Genomic DNA, 20,652 nt, shown 5'->3' with positions numbered 1-20,652 from the left:
ACATACACACCATAGGTCATTCTGCACATCTCGAGGATTCAACCAGCTTTGCTCTGAGGATTTCCATGGCCCGGCACTGGCTCTAGCACCAGCCACCCCTCACTGTCTGTAGGAGCCTAACCAGCCTTGCTGATTCTTCCTCCCTAGAGCCTGGCCCCAGGTTCTTCAATCACTGAGAACCATCAACTTCTGTTAAAAGAGGATTTTTACATAGCTTGGAAGATTGGTGAGAATGATGAAGGCAAATGCATCAGACCATCTGTGCCCATGTGTCCAGGTCAATTGATCCAGCTGCTAGATTCACAGAGACAGATGTCCAACAAACAGTTTTCCAGAAATGGCCATTGATAGTGTACAGATAAGGCAGATTTAAGAAACAATCTCACCTTTACCCTCTGCTTCTCTAGAAAATGACTCACCATTAATTGAGTATTTTCTAAATCCTTCAACATTTTGGTACCAAGGAGAGGGTCTGAAGATCATATATCTTTTCCATTTTGCTCCATTATACCTACTCAAATGGGGTCTCCACCAGAAAGTAAGCTCCAACACAGCAGAGACTTTACCTGTGTTGCCCAGCATGCTTTCTTGGTGTCCAGCAGAGCAGCTGAAGGGCTTGAATGGACAAATCCATCAGCCAAGAACTAGAAGCAAAGCTTGAACACTGAAAGGTAGAGTGGGGTTTTTCCGTTAGAATACATGATATCAAAACCAGAATACTCTTCCTCGATTTAGACTCAAAAAACAATGAGAGATTTCTGTTAATAGAGGATTTTGAGTAAACTGTATCTTGATTATTTTGTCAAGAAAATACCATATGATGTCTTGAATTGTTTTTAAACATTGTTCACCCATAAAAATACCATTTCATATTCATTTTGGAAATGATATTTTAGAAAGAGGTATTATTTGGATATCAATTTATAGGTATGAGAGATTTATAATTCTCTAAAGAAATTTACTGTAAATAAATATACCTCAGTTCAGGGAAAACTTTAGAAATGGTAACATTTTAGAGAGACTAATGGTATTTTTACAGACCTTCATCACAACTTCAGTTTCTTATAAATATCTTACAAGTATAAATGTCTTTTGGAGAAGGCAGTCCATAACTTATAACAGTATTTATAATTGACATGTATACTGGGATTTATAACTGACATGCATACATATTTTAAAACTTGCCTTTCTAAATATATTAACTTCTCCAGTGAGAAAAAAAGAGATGCCTGTTCTCATTTAAAACTAGGAACTGAATAAGTTATGTGAGCAGTAAGTCCTTTGATTTTACAATTTTTTATGAGTTGTACATAAAATAAAATTCTATTCTAGCCTTATACATATTTTTAGTGTTTATAATAGGATTGGCAATGCTACAACAAAAGATAAGAAAATAACTGTACAAATGCTAAAATCTAAATCTCCTTCCCTTCAAAAGTATCTTGAATCACACAACCTGCATATCTTGATGTTCAAAGGAGTCGTTTGTATTCTTAAATACATTTTACCCAAGTACCTAAGAATTGAGATATATTCAGAGTTTTTATTCTTTAGATATATCTTTTTCCATTAAAAAAAACAAAAAACACTCTCTGGTACCCCGCTGAGAATCAAATATTGATAAACTCAGTGCTGGATCCTAGGTTCCCTCTCTTCTCAATGTTTACACGTCTTTAGGGAATCTCACACCTGCAACTTCAAATGCTCTACATGATCACAGCCCCCAAAGCCCTTTCTTGTTTTTCTCTCAAGTTCCCGGCCCATGAGGACCACTGCCTGGTGGGTAATCTCTATCACTCTGCCCTCAAACCCAACTTGTGTACAAAGGGAATTATCATCTTCTTTTCCCCAGTCTGTTCTCCCTTCTTTGTGTCACCATTTACTCATCAAAAACCTGGGCATTATCGTTTTCCTGCCTCTCCCATAATTAAGAAGCCACTGAACCCACAGACTCCTTCCTAGTGAATAGCTTTGAGCTGTATGAGTTATAACCACAACCGATTAATCTGTACATCCTCACTGCCTCTGCCTTCACCCAGTGCATCAGCATCTCTGCCTCTGGATCAGCCCATCAGCCTCCTAATGGAGTCCTCTCCCCCTCCTCCTCTCCATTCTCAACAATGTGGCTACAGCGAGCTTTCTAAATGCAAATATAATAGAACTATTCGATCCACCATCCTTTCCATTGCTGCTGATATAAAATACCTACTCCATCACACATGAGTCCCCATGGGCCAGGAATTCTGCTTAATTCTACCACTGTTTTTCTCCTATTCCCCCCACCAGGTTGGAGGATATGACTATACTGAACTTCTTTCGATTTCTGGAATATGCCACTATGTACATCCTTTTCATGTTCTTTGCTTTTCTTGAAATTGTTGAGTGGTTAAATCTTCCCTGCCCTGCAGGACGCCCCTGAGTTGTCAGTTTACTGGCTGTGTTTTCTACCTTCCTGGATCCCAGTGCGATGCCCCCGTCATGCATCCTACATAGCACCTGTATCCCCCGTACCACATCACTTATCACATGCTGGAATATCTCTTGTATTTGTTCATATTGACCCTCTAGTTTGTGAGAACTGAGTGCAGGTACAATGTCTATTTCTTTATCTGCACGGGGCTGGCACAGAACACTCAGTTACTACTTATTCATGAGAGAGTCAGGGAATGTCCTGGTTTAGCAGATGCTTGTCTGTCTCAGTGCATCACTGAACACATGTGTGAAGAGATGGTGGGTGAGCACGCACCTCGAGACTGGTGGGCCAACAGGAGAAATCCTCAAGGAGATATCCAGGAGTACCTGGGCATGAGCAGGGCGTTGGGGAGGGCTGGACATAGAGATCTGTGATAGGTGACTCAAAGAGATCACACACGGTGGAGGGGGAGTTCAATGAAGGGCAAAACAGGATGGGCGGCACCACCTTTAATAGTCTAAAGAGTTCATCAGAGGAATCTTTTTATATTTTAGATCTGAAATTTTTCAGATGGCTCTGAGTTAGAGGCATTTACCTATTTTGATGTAGAGTATGAACCAATGAGTGTAGGATATGCAAATTCTGAATTCCCAAAGACGTTTAACATAATTTCTCTTTATTAAGTGAAACAATCTCTTTTAGCTTCTGAACTAGGAATTCGACTATCTCTGAATGCTCAATTTTTCTTTTTTTTACTTTTTTTTTTTTTTTTTTTGTGGTACGCGGGTGTCTCACTGTTGTGGCCTCTCCCGTTATGGAGCACAGGCTCCGGACGCGCAGGCTCAGCGGCCATGGCTCACGGGGCCGGCCGCTCCGCAGCATGTGGGATCTTCCCGGACCGGGGCACGAACCCATGTCCCCTGCATCGGCAGGCGGACTCTCAACCACTGCGCCACCAGGGAAACCCTTTTTTTTTTACTTTTTAAAGAAGTAATTTAAATGACCATCAAGGAATTAATTTTGCTGAATTTATCCAAACCGAAATACAATTGTCCAAAGAATGAGCAAAGTCCATAGCTAGTAATTTGTGTGAGTTTAAATTTCAGCTTAAATATATTTTCTATCAGCCATGCAGAGCCTCCTTTGACACACACAGAGACACCGAATCACACACACACACACACACACAGAATGTCAGCCACCTTACCCTCTGATAGTTTTGGTGATTATAAAGTTCTTGTAATAGTGGAGATGAATCTTTGTTGGGTTCACTTTACCTACTCACATTGAAGTAATTTACCTAAAGATCTTACCTGAGGTTAAAACAAATATTGCAGACTACTCTGAAATGGAAATCAGTACTGCCCTGCTTAATTTAGTTCTGGGACATGCCTCACTGATTTCTAACTGGAAGCACGTGGGAAATACTGACTTAAAGAGAAATGGAATTCCCCAAGTGAGAGAATCTTCTTCATTCCACACATGAATGTTTGTTTTTACAGGCCCAAAATAAAATGGAAGTACTTTTGTGGTCATAGATTTTCATGTAGGAAACCATTTGCTTTGACCACTTAAATGCTTTCTGCAGTTACAGGGGAAGCTGTGGAGAGAGGTAATTTGTAGAGAGATTGCCCAAGTTTCTCTTTGGAGTTCTGTAAAGAGTGAATTAAATTTAGAAATGCAAAGTAATTGTTATATTCTCCTACAATCGGACATTTTTGTCAGAAAATAAAAGATTTTAGGTACTGCTGGTTTTTTTTTTTCAAAATTGTGAAAAACAAGGGCAATCTTACATAATTCTCGGCTTTGCATTTTTTCTTTTCTTTCTGCTTTTCTTCCTCCCTTCATCCTTCTTTTCCTTGCTTTTTCCCTCCTCCCTCCTGCTTTTCTCTTTTCCTTCTTCCCACCCTCCATCCTTTCCTCCCTTCTTCCCTTCCTTTCCTATGGTTGAAAAGCAAGCAAATCTCTCAAATTTTTGATACAAAACAAAACTCTTTTCTATACCCATTTTGATGTCCTGGGACCCTGCTCTATATATTCTGCCTTTCAGATTTTGAGAGAACATCTATGTCTTTAGTAAACTGTATATATTTGGGAATAAAAATAAACCCTAAATATAAGCAGTCTGCTGTAACATGATTTAAGTGTTATTGATATATTTTATGTTCTATAAAACCAAACACTGATTTGCAGTGGACTTGTGGGAAAGCTAGCAATGACACAAACTATTTAAAATCTAATTAATTTTACAACGAGAACACCAATAAGAGCAATAATTGATGGGTGGGGAGATACTTTGGAATGTCTGAGCAGAGTGCTTGCATGGGTGGAGAATGACTGTCAAATGTCACAAAAACAACAAAGCCACAGATCAGAAAAGCCAGTCCCCTTCTACTCAACATAATAAACCAAGAAATGGAAAGACAAACTTAGGAAAAGAGAAAGAATAAAAATTCCAAAAGAATCTCCAAAATTAAAAAGAAAAATAGCATTGAAAACATAAAATATATAGGGATATTTTTTACATAAGATATGTAAGTTTTCTACACTGGAAACTATACAACAATATTATATAATTATAAACAATATAATTAAAAACTAAAGAAGACCTAAATAAATGAGGTGGTAAGCCATATTCATGTGTTGAGACAGTGACTATTATTAAGATCTTGTTACCGACCCTTTCAAGTTGGGCCCCAAAAAGGGTCCTCCCGCCTGGCTTGCTGACACCAATAGGACAGGACCGAGTTGGGTTCAGAAGCAAAGGGAAGATTTATTCTTTTTTAAAAATTTTATTGAGGTATAGTTGATTTACAGTGTTTTGTTAATTTCTGCTGTACAGCAAAGTGATTCAGTTGTATATCTATATATTCTTTTTCATATTCTTTTCCGTTGTGGTTTATTACAGGATATGGAATATGGTTCTCTGTGGGGAAGCTTTATTCTTTGATCAGAGAACGTAGAGGCGCGGGTGTGGCTGGTTATAGGGATCTCTCAGTGGGAGGGGTTGGAGTTCTGTGCGGGGGCGGGTAGCACAGGTGCATTTGTTGCTCACAGCTCCAGTGCCGGGTGCCCACCACCATTTTGGACAAGGTGTGGTGGGCGGTGCTTCTGCACACGGCCCTCAGAGCTGAGGTGTCCTGAGTGCAGCCATGTGGCCCCAGGAACTCTGGTCTGAAGGGCTGGGTACGAGCCTTCTGCCCGCGGCTCCCTGTGAGCCAGTGAAGCTAGGCTAAGTACAGAAGAAGAGGTTAGACGTTATCTTATCCCCTAGATTCCATCTAATTTTCCCCCCGGGACGCCAGTGGGTTTTGCTGAGAATAGTACCTGTGTAAGGCAGAATAGTGGCCCCCAAAGCTGTCCACACCGTCATCACCAGAACCTGTCAATATATTACCTGACAAGGCAGAAGAACTTTGCAGCTGTGGTTAAGTTAAAGATCTCGACATGGGAAGGGATCTCACGGTGGGCCCACTGTAATCACTGAGCCCCTAAAAGCAGAGACGCGTTCCTGGCTGAGGGTTGGTGGGAAATGCGACAATGGAAATGGTCGGAGAAGTGTGACACTGCTGGTCTGGAGATGAAGAAGGGGCCCCCAGCCAGGGAATGTGGGCACCCCTGGAAGCTGGAAAAGTCAGGACACAGATGCTCCCTTGGGGCCAGAAGGAAACAGTGCTGCCAATGCCCTGGTTTTAACCCAGTGAGACCGGTGTCAGACTTCTGACCTGCAGAAGTGTAAGATAGTTATTATTTATTGTTTAAACTACTAAGTTTGTGGTAATTTTTTATGGCAGCCATGTAAAGCTAATATAGCATCTATTTACTTCAAGCAATCCCAATCAAAATACTATAGCCTTTCTTACAGAAATTGAAAATTCATTCTAAGGTTTATATGGAAATGCAGAGGACCTATATAGACAATATTATCTTGAAAAAAAATTAGATACTTTTTTCAAGAATATAAGATTTTTACTTATTTCAAGACTGCCTCAAAAGCAGTTCAATAAGAAAAAATAGTCTTTTTAACAAATACTGCTGAGAAACAAAGGATGCTGGACCCAAATTCACCTTAAGCCTTTAGGTGCCATTTACAAAAATTCACTTGAGATGGACCATAGACATAAAAGTTCAAATTATAAAGTTTTTAGAAGGAAATGTATTATGATATTGTCATGGTCTTTGAGTAGGCAAAGAGTTATTTGAACCTAAAAAGCACTAACAACTAAAGAAAAAATATATATATATATATATGAAAGTTATGCATAAACGGAAGTAAAACAAATTTTAAAAATCCTGTTCATCAAAAGACATTTTTAAAAAGATGAATAGGCAAGCCATAGCATGGGAGGAATTATTAGTAATACATATATCTGACAAATGTATCTAGAACATATAGATCAAAAATTCAAAGAAAAACACTTCAGTAATAAATGGGCAAAAAAATCTTGAATAGATATTTCACAAAAGAAAATATAAGAATGGAACTAAAGCACATGAGGAGGTGTTCAATGTCATTGTCAGCAGGGAAATGCAAGTTAAACTATACTGGGTTACTACTTCTTTCCCAGTATAGTAGCTCAATTTTTAAAAATGACAACATCAAGTGTTAGGGAGGATGTGAATCTAGCAATATGTAAATAGCTGGTCATAAAATTATTAAACAGAATGTGGAACAAAAGGAACTCTGGTTGGCAGTGGGAGTGTAAACTTGAACTCTTTGAAAAAAAAACATTGGAGCAATCTCATCACTTGAACATGACCAGACCTTTATGCCAGCAATTTCAGTCCTAAGTACATTTATCCTGAAGAAATTCTTGAACGTGTACACTAAGAGATATAAACTAGAATATTTATAGCAACATTATTTGTAAATATAGGTAAATGGTTGCAATGGCCTGAATGTCCACTGAGAGGAAGGTGGATAAATTGTGATGTATTTGTACAATGCAGTTCTGTGCAGCCAAACAAACAAATGAATCTTGGTTAAACCCATCACCTCAAAAATGCAGTGTTAATTCATGAAAGCAAAGCACAGAAGAATATATAGACCAGGATTTCATTTCTATAAATGAGACAGAACAGATGAAACCAAAGCAATGTATTGATAGGGATACTTCTTAAGTAAGGTCTAAGCTTACAAAGAAAACATAGTAATGATTAACATAAAATTCACGATGGTGGTCAACTCTGGGAAGTAGGAACAGGGATAATTTGGGAAAAGAATACACAAACATACTATGAACGACATTTTAAAAACTTGGGTACACTGGACTCTATTTCATTATTTGCTCTTTCAACGGTACCTATCCCTTATATATATGCTTTGTATGTACGATGTATTTTATAATAAACTTTAAAAATATATTAATCTCTCATCAAGTTGCTTTATTCTTATAACTTGAGATGAAGTTTTTCTAATTGTCCATTGGACCTTAGGTTCATATTGTCCATGATGGTGTAATGGATGGACAGTAACAAGAAGTGTGACTTTCATGAATTTTTAAATTAAAACAAAACATACTGTAACATGTGATTCCTCCCATTAGGTGCCCTAAAATAAACGTGAAAGGTGTTAAGTGAACCTTTTCAAATCCTCAACGACTTAACCCACTTGATGAGTAATTTTTTATTTGAATGCATTAATTAATAAAACAGTTTGAATGTCATTTAAAAAAAACAGAAAATGGAGAGAGTAAGAAATATTTAGCATAGTAGGTTATGCTAATGCATTCTCATTCCACCAGTGCCTCTGGAGGATAGCAACTTTGGATTATTTACTGATGAATCTTAAGTATCCAGCATAATCTTTCCTATTTCAATTACCTTTAATGTTTCAGGCAAACCTGGTGAAACTTCTTCTGATGCATCAGGCAAATCCACACCTATTGAACTGCAATGAGGAGAAGGCTTCAGGTAGGTTATGAGCATCCTGGACCACTGAGCAGTTACTGTCTTCTTCCCATCATATTGAAGTTGCTGACCCATCACTGACACAGCTACAAAGTCAGTCAGCCTCTCCTGAGATGCTCTGTGAAACCCAACCCAGTTCATGCATGATTCACAAACTCCTGTGCACTGCTACGTTACAAGCATCTGTCAGAGAGCAGTTAAGTTTATAGGGACTTCATTGCAATGTGCTCTTTGGGCTTTAAATTTCCCGGGCAGTGATTCCTGCAGTGTCACTTACTTTAAAATATATTTTTTCTGTTATTTAACTAGTTTCTCACCATACCAAATACATGCTTGTTCATTAGGGTATTTTTAAATGGTAAGAGTATTTTTTTCTGTGCAGATATTTATACTGCAAGCAATAGAGACTAACATTCTCAACCTAATTTAAAACTTTGAAAATCTTAATGTTACTTATTTTTTAATAAATATCTTTTTGAAATTTTCTAGAGTCCTTTTTACCACTCTTTTAAAAAGTGGGTATTACATTAATTTTCTAGTTTTTAAAACTTGACAACAATGTTACTACCTGTAAGTTACTTTTGGTATATTAAAAATAAGAATTCTAAATAACAAAGAGAAAAGTCTTGCATAAGTAACAAAATAATGTAAAAATGTTGAAGGTATTAATTGATCTGAATAACATAAATATACTTATTCTTCTTGTTTTTGTACCTCTACTAACCTAAAAGCACTTCACACCTGAGATTTCTTATTTCATGTGCTTCTAGGAGTATAATTACCCGATAAACCTCCCGTTTAAGACAGAATGGGAGATTTGCTCTATTTCTTATTTTATTGGAATTAAGTATCATTGCTTAATGTTTATTGGTCTTATTTGCTAAAAAATAAATTGAAAATTTAACAAACTATAAGATGGCTTAATAGTCTCAAACTTTAGAACCACGCTAATATTAATAATAGGGTAGTGACCTTACTATTACCTACAAACATTTGCCTAATGGCAAATATTGGAAGAGTACATAGAAATTTGTAGCTTTCTCCTATCTTTTTTCAAAAATATTTTTATTGTACATATAAACCCTGTCCTCTGTTAACTCTAGATCTAACAGGAGATCACATTTTTCCAGATAGTATTTCTGGATTTTTTCCCAAGGAATGGAATATATCATTGACCCTGGACTGCATGGAGTCTGTCTATCACACTTTGACCTTTTAAGTCTAGTGTCAATTCCACCAAAACAGACACTCAAGGCAATTGACAATGACAGTCCCAGTGCCCCGGAAGTGACCAAGCTGCTGGTCTAGATTCCGCCCTGGCCGCCACAGGCCTAGTGTCTGATGACTCTCTTAGACAATTTTGCCCACATTGGTCACGCAAAGCCTAGCATCAGTATAATCAGTTCTCTGTGCCATGTTGGTCATGAGAGACACAGTGATGGGACCACAGGAGGCTCTCAGTAAACATTTGTTGATTAGTTTCAGGTAGATGCAGGATATACCAACAAAAAGAAGAAGGAACCACATAAAATGATAGTGAAGAAAACAATAAACTAGACACCCATATTGTGGCCAAGCACATGAAAATCATCATCAGTGCTATATATTTTTTAAAAATTTATTGTAATATAGTCGCTTTACTATGTTGTGTTAGTTTCTACTGTACAGCAAAGTGAATCAGCTATATGTATACATATATCCCCTCTTTTTTGGCTTTCCATTCCATTTAGGTCACCACAGAGCACTGAGTAGAGTTCCCTATGCTATACAGTAGGTTCTCATTAGTTATCTATTTTATACATAGTAGTGTATATATGTCAATCCCAATCTCCCAATTCATCCCACCACCGCTTCCCCCTTGGTATCCATACACTTGTTCTCTACGTTTGTGTCTCTATTTCTGCTTTGTAAATGAGATCCTCTCTGCCAGTTTTTTCAGATTCCACACATATGAGTTAATATACGATAATTGTTTTTCTCTTTCTGACTTATTTCACTCTGTATGACAGTCTCTAGGTCCATCCACATCTCTACAAATGACCCTTTTTATGGCTGAGTAATACTATATTATGTTCTTGTTATTTTGAGCTTCTTGAATTTGAAATGGACACACAAAAAATTATCTGAGGGATAAAAGCAGTTTGAGGTATAGCTGTTACTTGGTATGGAAATAATCTCCCAAGAAGAGGATGCTGAGCTGTCTCCTACTCATTATGCAGATATGATTTAATCTAAAACAAATGATGATAAAATCCTGGCATCAATATCTTCTTGTGGTAGCTGAATTACCTCACTCAGCCCATAAAGCCACATAACTGAAGTTCATGGACACAAGAAGTCATGCAGTTTGGTCGTGGGTATTGGAAAGGTGTAGCCACAGCCATTAGGTTCTTACTTGTTATTAATGTGATTTTCCTTCAGGATGTATTGATTTTCAGTTTCAGTTGTTAGTAAGCATATATTTGATTAATGCACAGCTGTATTGCTGCTCAAATATGTTCAGATGTCACTGTTAACATGTCATTTGTAAGGAAATATAATTATTTTTATTTCAGATTGAAAAAGAAATCCCACCAGATCACAGAGAGAGGCCAGACCCACTGTTTCAAAAACACAACAGAGTAGTTATTTGTACAGCTACCCAGTTAGTAGAATGCTTATAGAATGCCTACTCCATGTTTTATAAGAGCCCACTCATTGGGAAGGTGTAGCTATTTTCCTCTTTTGATTCGCATTCACCAGGATGAAGGAAGGCTTTCACGGAGAATAAAATGGCGTTAAGTTGTCTCAAGCTCAGCTTCTCAGTGATTTCACATTTTACCTGTGACCACTCAGTGAATATTATTTTTATATTATGTCATTTTATATTTTTATATTAGGTCATTTTATATTATGCCATGTAATTAAATATGCCACTGATGTAACATAAAATAGTCTTTAAAAATGGCGGCACTGCCATTTTATTCCCACCATAAACTTTTAGTGTTTTTTGTCTTGCCTCATGTGTTGATGAATTTTAGCATGTTACATATCAGAATTATTGAAAGTAAATAGTTTTGTGGGATGTTCCCACTCACTGGTTCTGATCGCCTTATTGTTACCCGTAGATGTTGCCGCATCTGAGTTTATTGAGGAAATGCTGCTGAAAGCCGAGTCTGCCTGGGAAGGAAGAATGCAAGAGCCTTCCTGTGTTCAGACCTTGGCCCAAGAGGAACCCTATGAAGAGATCATCCCTGACCTTCCAGCCCTTCCCAGCAAGCTGTAAGTGCCTTCTGCCTAGTGATAAAGTCATAGACCTTGGTCCTTGAGGAGTTAGTTATTCTCCTTTGTCACCCTCTCTAGTCACCAGTCATTTTTCAATCAGTATTAAGTCTGTCTCTCCACCAAAAATTAGAAGATTGAAGCTGCATATCAACATTTACCAAAAGATACTTGTGGACAGTAATGAGTTTGGCATGAAAACCCTCTGACTTTTTAATATTACCATTTCAGTTCTTCCTTCAATTTGTCATCACGAGACCAAAGATACTATTTTAAACACATTCCATGTTTTAAACTAAACTGATACATAAGGTTTCCAATAACTATCATCATGACTAAATTTCCTCAAGTAGGAAGTATAAATATTCATTTTTTCTCTCTTAAGTATAAAACTAATGATTTCTTGTTATCTAAAATATGGCTTAAATACTGACATATGCTATAAAGGAGATGAACCTTGAAAACATTATGCTAAGTGAAGGAAGTCAGACACAAAAGGCCACATAGTGTATGACTGAATTTATATGAAATGTCTGGAATTAACAAATGCATAGAAACAGAAAGTATATTAGTGGTTGGATGAATGAGGCGAGAGGAAAATGGGAAGTGACTCTGAATGGATATGGGATTTCTTTGGGGGGATGATGGAAGTATTCTGGAAGTAGAAGTGATGGTTACACACATCTGTGAATGTGTGGAAAAGCACTGACTTCTACACCTCGAAAGTGTGAATTTTGTGTTATGTGGATTATGTCTCAATGAGATAAATAAATACATAAAGAAAAAAACATTTGAAGTCAAAACCAAAATCTGCTGTATCTAAGCAGTGGGACCTTGAGGAAGGTTCTTCCTACCTCTGACCCTGTGTCTTGCCTGGTGATGGAGATTATGTCTAACATTGGAGCATTTGAGGGTTCCCTGAATAAAAAGCACCGTCCGGGCTTCCCTAGTGGCGCAGTGGTTGAGAATCTGCCTGCTAATGCAGGGGACACGGGTTCGAGCCGTGGTCTGGGAGGATCCCACATGCCGTGGAACAACTAGGCCCGTGAGCCACAACTACTAAGCCTGCGCATCTGGAGCCTGTGCTCCGCAACAAGAGAGGCAGCGATAGTGAGAGGCCCACGCACCGCGATGAAGAGTGGCCCCCGCTTGCCACAACTAGAGAAAGCCTTCGCCCAGAAACGAAGACCCAACACAGCAAAAATAAATTAATAAACTCCTACCCCCAACATCTTCTAAAAAAAAGAAAAAAAAAAAAGCACCGTCTGGGTTCTGGACCATCTGAGAGGTAATCAAACAGTAAAGACGGAGGCCAAACCACCCCTGATCAGGGATGGAGGATGCATCAGAGGACGTAACTGCATGTGGTGGCTGAAAGGGTTTATAAAGTTATCCCATTATTAGGCAGCTTGGCCAAGTAAGTCCAAGTGTAGCCATCCACTTAGGTCCATCTGTGTTGCCTGCTCCCACCCACCACGGGACAGTGGGCAAGGAGAGCTGGTGCACACGGGAAGCGTGGATTCTGTTTGCCGTGAGCAATAAGTCCTCCATCTGTTATCCCAGCATCTCTCGTCTTCTGCATCTGTTCATACAAGAGTAATAGGCTAACCTGTTAGCTTGTAAGTAGATTCCCAGAAACTTCAACTAATACTGTTGCCTGCTTATTACCAGGGTCATTGGGCTAAGCCCTTGATGTGCATTATGTTGGTAATCTGTCACTCCAGGCCTGTGTTTCAGTTGCTTTTACAGAGTGGTTATGTAACCAGCCCGAGGTGGCCGAGCCAGGCATCAAACTTCGTAGCTTTTCTGACTCAATAATGTATGCTTGTTGCAGCTCTACTATACCATGCCGCCTCTTTTTAATATATGATCCCCTACCCTGTTGCTTACTTGAAAATATCATCATTGACTACAAAACATCATCATCATCCAGAGTTCAGAGGAAGTAAACTGACCTCACATTTCTGTAAACATGTTCTTCAACTATTCCCGATTTTGCCTCAGACCTGGACCTAACTCAGCCCGTTCATTAGTCTGTCTTTATTTGCATTTTCCTAGACTCCAGCATGGCTGGAAGGTGACACAGAGATGGGCTGCAGAACAGTGAATGAGACTTGTGGTTACTGAAGGAAGTCCTTCAGATGATTCCCTTCCTCCCCATCAGGATTAATCTAAAACCATCATTTGTTTTCCTAGAGACTAACAACTAGAGATTGAAATAAAAATACATTGGTAGTGGCATAAAGCATGCAATATATAAGAATACATCTAACAAATTATTTGCAAGATTTTAATGCTGAAAACTACAAAATACTGATGAGAAAGTTAATGAAGATCAAAATAAATGGAGAAATATACTGTGTTTATGGATGACAAAATTTGACATTGTTATTAGGTAAATTCTCCCCAAATTAACTTATATTTTGAACACAATGCTAATCAAAATTCCAGAAATTTTTATAAAAACTGACAAATAGATTCTAAAATGTATATGAAAACGCGAAACCTCAAATGGCTTCAATAATTTTGAAAAAGAAAACAAAATTGATGACTTACATTGCCTGATTTCGAGTCTTACTCTGAAAGTGCATTACTCAAGAAAATGTAATATTGGTGTAAGAGTAGGCTATTATATCAGTGGAATACAATGGAGTGTCCCAAAGTAGGCCTGCACATATATGGTCAGTTGATTTTCAATAAAGATGTCCAGGTAATTGGATGGGGACTGATGTTCTTTTCAAAACTGATGCTGGAACATTTGGACAGAAATACGAAGAAATAATGAAACTTGACCCATATACAGCACCATATAAAAAAAACCACTCATAATGAATTGTAGACCTAAGTGTGAAGCATAAAACTATAACATTTCTGGAATAAAACCTAGGAGAAAACCCTATTGACCTTGGGTTTGGGAAAGAATTTTTAGATAAGATACAAGAGGCACAAGCCATAAGAGAAAATATATTCCTCGAAACTTACTGTTAAAAAAATAAAAAGACAGGATACATACTGGGAGAAAATATTTGCCACATGTATATCTGATAAAGGACTCGAATCCAAAATATATAAACTCAATAATATGACACCAAAGAATCCAGTAAAAAAAAAAAAATGGAGATTTGAACTTACACTTTACCAGAGAAGGGATTCTTGTGTCAAATAACCACACTGAAATCCAAATAAAAGCCACAGGGAGAAGCCACTAACACACCCACTGGAGTGAATTAAAAAAACAACAAAAAAAGACAAGTTCTGTCAAGGATGTGAAGCAAGTAGGACTCCAACCCACACATGGGGGAAGCACCAATGAATGGTTCAGACCCTGAGGAGGGTTTGGAGTCTCTCCTAGGTACGCAGCCAAGAAAAATGAAAGCATATGTTGTACGTCACCACAAACACCTGTGCGTGAATGTGTATAGAAGCTCCATTCACAATTGACAAAAACTGGACAAACCCAAATGTTTGGTGAATGGACAGCCAAAGTGCAGTGCATCCCACAGGAAGACACTACCCAGTGATAAACAATGACAAACTTGATACATGCAGCAGCATGAATGAATCTCAAAAACATGTTAAATAAAGGAAGCCAGGAACAAAAGGCTACATGCTCTGTGATTTCTTTCACGTGACATTTTAGAAAAAGCAAAACTATAGTGAAAGAAATAATTAGCCATGGTTACAAGGGGCAGGGGGTTAGGGAAAATAATTGACTTCAAAGGGCAGGCACAAAGAGCCATTTGGGAGTGACAAAAATTCTATGTGTTGCTGATTATGTGGGTTACACAAATGTATATACATATATATATAATCAACTATATATAATTATGTGTATGTAGACAAAACTCATACAACTGTACATCTACAGAGTGAATTTTACTATTTGTAAATACCTCCATAAAACTGAAAATTTAAAAAACCAACAAAATGCATTAAGCTTTAATTAGAATCACAACTACTATTGTAAGATACATGAAATAATTATGTTTCTATATATTTCACTTGATTAAATATGTATGTATTTCTGCTTTATGGTCACATTTAAGAAAGTACATTTTTAGATTTTACTGTACTAAAGTGCTACAATACAAATTAAACATTCGGATTGTGTTTATTTTTTATGAACTTGCCTTTCTTTTGGCAACAGTGTCTATGGAAGAACAAAAAATGAAGTAGGTTTTATTTTATTTTTTTGCCTAGCCTGAGCTGTAAAGGAGTAATAAAACGTATTGTTTGTAACATTGCAGTCCTTAAGCATGTTGTTTGTTTTTAATTCCCCTATTATTATTTCTTCACAAACTCTTAACTATTGTCCATGATTCTATAACATATTAAAATCCTGTATTAACAGTATTTTACTTAATTCTAGAATTTTGCCTTCACTTGTTTGCATTCATTCACATTTAAATATTTTGCTTAGTTCAATCATGCATTTCCACCTTAGCTTTTCAATTGCTCATTGATTTGTCTAAGTCATATATCCATTCATAAACATTTTCTTCTCAGGTTGAAATGAATATATTTTTTCTTTTAAAGGTGAAATTGAATGAAATCTGGGGCTAATAGAAAAGTTTACAGATCTCTCATTGATTTTACCTGCAGTGTTGACGCTGTTTCTTATCTGAATTAAACAACTTTCTATAATTGGCTGTCCAGTCCTGGTAATATTTGATTGATATGGCAATGTTAGAAGACTAATCATAGCATTGATTTTTTCCTCCAGCAGCCCCCTGGCATTGTCAATTGCCAAGCAAGACAGTATGCTGGAAAAAGACATTATGTTCAAAGATGCAACAAAAGGTCTGTGCAAGGGACAATCTCAGGACAGTACTCCTGAAAATACCACCGTGAATGGCCCCACCAAACCTGATCAGGTAACTATACCCTTATTGCATGTCTGCTAGTGTTGCATCCTATTACATCATGCCTTAAAGTTCAACTTTTCAAAAACAAACACCTACTAATTTTAATTCAAATAAAAATTAATGAGTGCAAATGTTAATATTTGGTTTGAAATTTTCATATATAAATTGTTATGGTATTATACTGACCATTAACAAACTTAACTGCTATGTGTTTTTACAAGAATTTGAATTTTATAGTCTTGATTTACCAGGAATGGAAGTTCAGCCAATACGTTAATTCCTGAATATTTCCGGTTATGTCATTAGTCATCATTTTGATTATTATGTAGATTGTTTTCTGTTTCTTACAAATATCAAACATTTTACATAACAAGAAGAAGGACAAACCAATCACTGAGTCACTTATCCTTAAAAGCAACTGTGATGGTGTTTTGTGTGTGTGTGCCTGTGTGCCCCAATGTCCAAGTGATCAGAGATCACTTTGAGGAGCTTGGAGTTATAGAAATTAGTGTACTTTTTGCTATCATTCCCACAGAAATAAATGATTTTTATATGTTTCATGTTTTATAAATGGCAGAGTAATTTTCTGAATGTCACAGTAATCCCTGAAAATGTTTTGTCTCACTGTGTCTCATTTTGAATGTTTTAAGGACAATTTATTGAGGTTTTCCAAAGATTCTCTTTTCAAAATTTAAATTTCATTATTTTTTGTTATTTTCAAATAACAAATTATTTTTGTAATTTTGAAATACCTTTACATTTTAGTAGGTATACTCATCAGCTCAGGCTGCCGTAACAAAATACCACAAACTGGGTGGCTTGAACAACAGAGATTATTTTCTCACAGTTCTGGAGACTGGAAGTCTAAGATCAAGGCTCTGGCTGATTCAGTTTCTGGTGAATGTCTTCTTTCTGGTTTGCAGGTGGCCTCTTTCTCTTCACATGGTAGACAGAGAGAAAAAACAACCTATCTGGTGTCTTTTATAAGGACACTAATCCTATAGGATCAGGGCCCCACCCTTATAACCTCATTCAACCTTTATAACTTCCTAAAGGCCCCATCTCCAAACAGTGTCACAAGCTGGTTAGAGCCTCAGCATACGAGTCTGGGGGGACACAATGCAGTCCATAGTGGTAGGCAATTGAGTGTTAGGTGAAATTTAAGGCAAAGCTTTTTCTTAACCTTTTTAAAGGTCCTATGAACTTCCTGTAAACTTAAATACATATTATTAAGTGAAAGAGTCCAATCTGAAAAGGCTACATACTATATGATTCTATTATTTGACATTCTGGAAAAGGCAAAACTATGGAGATAGTAAAAATATTAGAGGTTACCAGGGGTCGGGGCAGGGGAATAAATAGGTGGAGCACAGGGAGATTTTAGGGCAGTGAAACTACTCTGTATGACACTGTAAGGGTAGATACGTGATATTATACATCTGTCCAAATCCATAGAACATACAACACCAAGAGTGACCCTGACGTAAACTATGGGCTTTGGATGATGATGATGTGTCAGTGTAGGCTCGTCAGTGGTAGCAGAGGTACCACCCTGGTGAGGGATGTTGATAACCGGGAAGGCTATGCATGAGTGGGGCCAGGGGTATATGGGAAATTTCTGTACCTTCCTCTCAATTTTGCTGTGAATTTAAAATAGCTCTAAAAAATAATATCTTTTTTTAAAATGAGAGGACATTCACAGCATAATGTCAAGTGTAATCCTTGCTGAATGACTCTTCAGTTTTTAATGTAAGCTCTTTATAATTGTATCCTAGACATTAAAAGCAGCTGTAATCATGTTCTATTGATCTGGTATTAAACAAGGAGAGGCTAGTATTCAGGTTTCATGTGCATATATTATCTGTGTAATATTCACTCACATCTCCCACTGTATACATCATGCTGTCATTCATTCTTGGTCATGAAGTGCTTGGATTCTTGGCAGGACTGTCCTCACTCACACTTCACAGGAGGGCTTAGAAAAGCCTTGTCAAAGCAATAAAGTTCCCATTCACATTTTAAAGAGAAACACATTGTGTAGAATTCAAGTTGAAACAAAACCCACAGCATCTCTCCTTTCAGATTTTTAGAAAATGTAGGCCTTATCAAATGGTAACTCCATACATGAATATTCAAGACTTGATTTAAACTTTTTTTGGTTCTGATAGTCACCAAAATTCACATTCGCTTTATAATATCTCTGAGAATGTAGAATTCTTCTTAAGATGCTTAAAAATGTGTGACATTCTTCCTTCTCTTCACTTTTTGTTCTGTTTTCAGCTCCCATTCCTCCTCTCCCCTGTCCTCTTCCATTCTCTTCCTAATTTCCTAACTGCTTAACTTCTTCTTTCCCTTCCTCCCTCTCTTCTTTCCTTTCACAGTATATTTATTTAAATTTGGTTCCAGCTTAAAATTCAGGTCAAAGTTTTATTCCATTTAGCAAAGGCATGTTTTCCTGGGAGTAAAGAGACAGGAGGATGGAGTCAGGCAGATTTGCTCTGGCTCAGGTCTGCTTCTGGAGCTCTGTGACTCTAGAAGCCCCTTAATCTCACTAAGCCCCATCTGTAAAATGGGAACATAGTACTCACCTTATTTGGTTGTTTTGAAGATGACAAAAGACTAAAGCTATAAGGTGACAGCACAATTACCAAGAATAAACAAAAACTCAGCAAGACATATTTATTGTTCTTATTACTGTTATTTATATAGACTGACTGTAAGGTTTTGCCATAGTGGTTGAATCATCTATCCACTAATTTATCTGCTCTTAATTCATGTAATTCCAGTCGACACTGAGTTTTCTTTTTTTCAATGTAAGTATAGATTATTTTTAAAAATAATAATATAAAATAATACTTTCAGAGCTTACAAATGCTTTCACCTATAATATCTTTTTTTGAATTTTATTTATTTTTTATACAGCAGGTTCTTATTATTTATCTGTTTTATACATATTAGTGTATACATGTCAATCCCAATCTCCCAATTCATCCACCACTACCTGCCCCCCAAAGCTTTCCCACCTTGGTGTCCATGTTTGTTCTCTACATCTGTGTCTCTATTTCTGCCCTGCAAACAGGTTCATCTGTACTGCTTTTCTAGGTTCCACATATAGGCGTTAATATATGATATTTGTTTTTCTCTTTCTGACTTACTTCACTCTGTATGACAGTCTCTAGATCCATCCACGTCTCTACAAATGACCCAATTTCATTCCTTTTTATGGCTGAGTAATATTCCATTGTATATACGTACCACATCTTCTTTATCCATTCGTCTGTCGATGGGCATTGAGGTTGCTTCCATGACCTGGCTATTGCAAATAGTGCTGCAATGAACATTGGGGTGTATGTGTCTTTTTGAATTATGGTTTTCTCCGGGTATATGCCCAGTAGTGGGATTGCTGGGTCATATGGTAGTTCTATTTTTAGTTTTTTAAGGAACCTCCATACTGTTTTCCATAGTGGCTGTATCAATTTACATTCCCACCAACAGTGCAAGAGGGTTCCCTTTTCTCCACACCCTCTCCAGCATTTATGTTTGTAGATTTTTTTGATGATGACCATTCTGACTGGTGTGAGGTGATACCACATAGTAGCTTTGATTTGCATTTCTCTAATAATTAGTGATGTTGTGCAGCTTTTCATGTGCTTCTTGGCCATCTGTATGTCTTCTTTGGAGAAATGTCTATTTAATGTCTTCTGCCCATTAATCCCCCAGATTCTACTGTGGGCAAGTTGTCATTCACTTTTGCTACTTAACTGACTCTCAAGTTTCAAATTGAGTATTTAAACCGACCAGACTCAAACTCACGAAAGTTAAACAAATTGCCTAGAGTCACAAGTGTTTCTTTTCTGCTGTATCCAGTGCTCTTTGGAGACACGACAGAAAGCTCTGGGTTCATTTCCCAGAGCCCTGCTGCCCTGTGACAGTTCTGTGCACAGGAGAGACAGTGTGTGTTCCATGGCTGCATGTGCATATAGAGAGTTTGAAGATTGGTGATGGTTCTCTTTCTGTAGTTCTCGGACATACCAGCATCCAGGTACACAAAAGTGTAAATTCTCAGCAAACAAAGGACCTGATATATTGCACTCTCTAAGAAACATCTCATAGAATGCAAAGCAGGTAAGAACAAGGTGCTGTGCAGGCACGGTAATGGGCTTCGGCTTTGGGAAGCTTAATATTTTGTCAGATCATCACCCC

At 37.5% G+C, this 20,652-nt stretch overlaps 1 protein-coding gene across 1 annotated transcript in view; it reads left to right on the top strand.

Moving 5' to 3' along the window:
- MYO16 (myosin XVI) overlaps window positions 1–20,652 on the top strand; it is a gene marked incomplete at both ends in the record, with an annotated part of 485,888 nt that overhangs the window by 180,365 nt on the left and 284,871 nt on the right. Inside the window, 3 exons of the mRNA XM_079722050.1 lie at window positions 8,251–8,326; window positions 11,431–11,584; window positions 16,308–16,458. Coding sequence (XP_079578176.1) covers window positions 8,251–8,326; window positions 11,431–11,584; window positions 16,308–16,458 — 381 coding nt within the window. The remainder of the gene's footprint in view (window positions 1–8,250; window positions 8,327–11,430; window positions 11,585–16,307; window positions 16,459–20,652) is intronic.

The sequence above is a fragment of the Hyperoodon ampullatus genome, assembly GCF_949752795.1.
Source record: "Hyperoodon ampullatus genome assembly, chromosome: 16".
Classification (NCBI taxonomy): Eukaryota; Metazoa; Chordata; class Mammalia; order Artiodactyla; family Ziphiidae; genus Hyperoodon; species Hyperoodon ampullatus.
The sequence above is the reverse complement of the archived record's forward strand: the minus strand, read 5'-3'. Positions and strand labels throughout refer to the sequence as shown.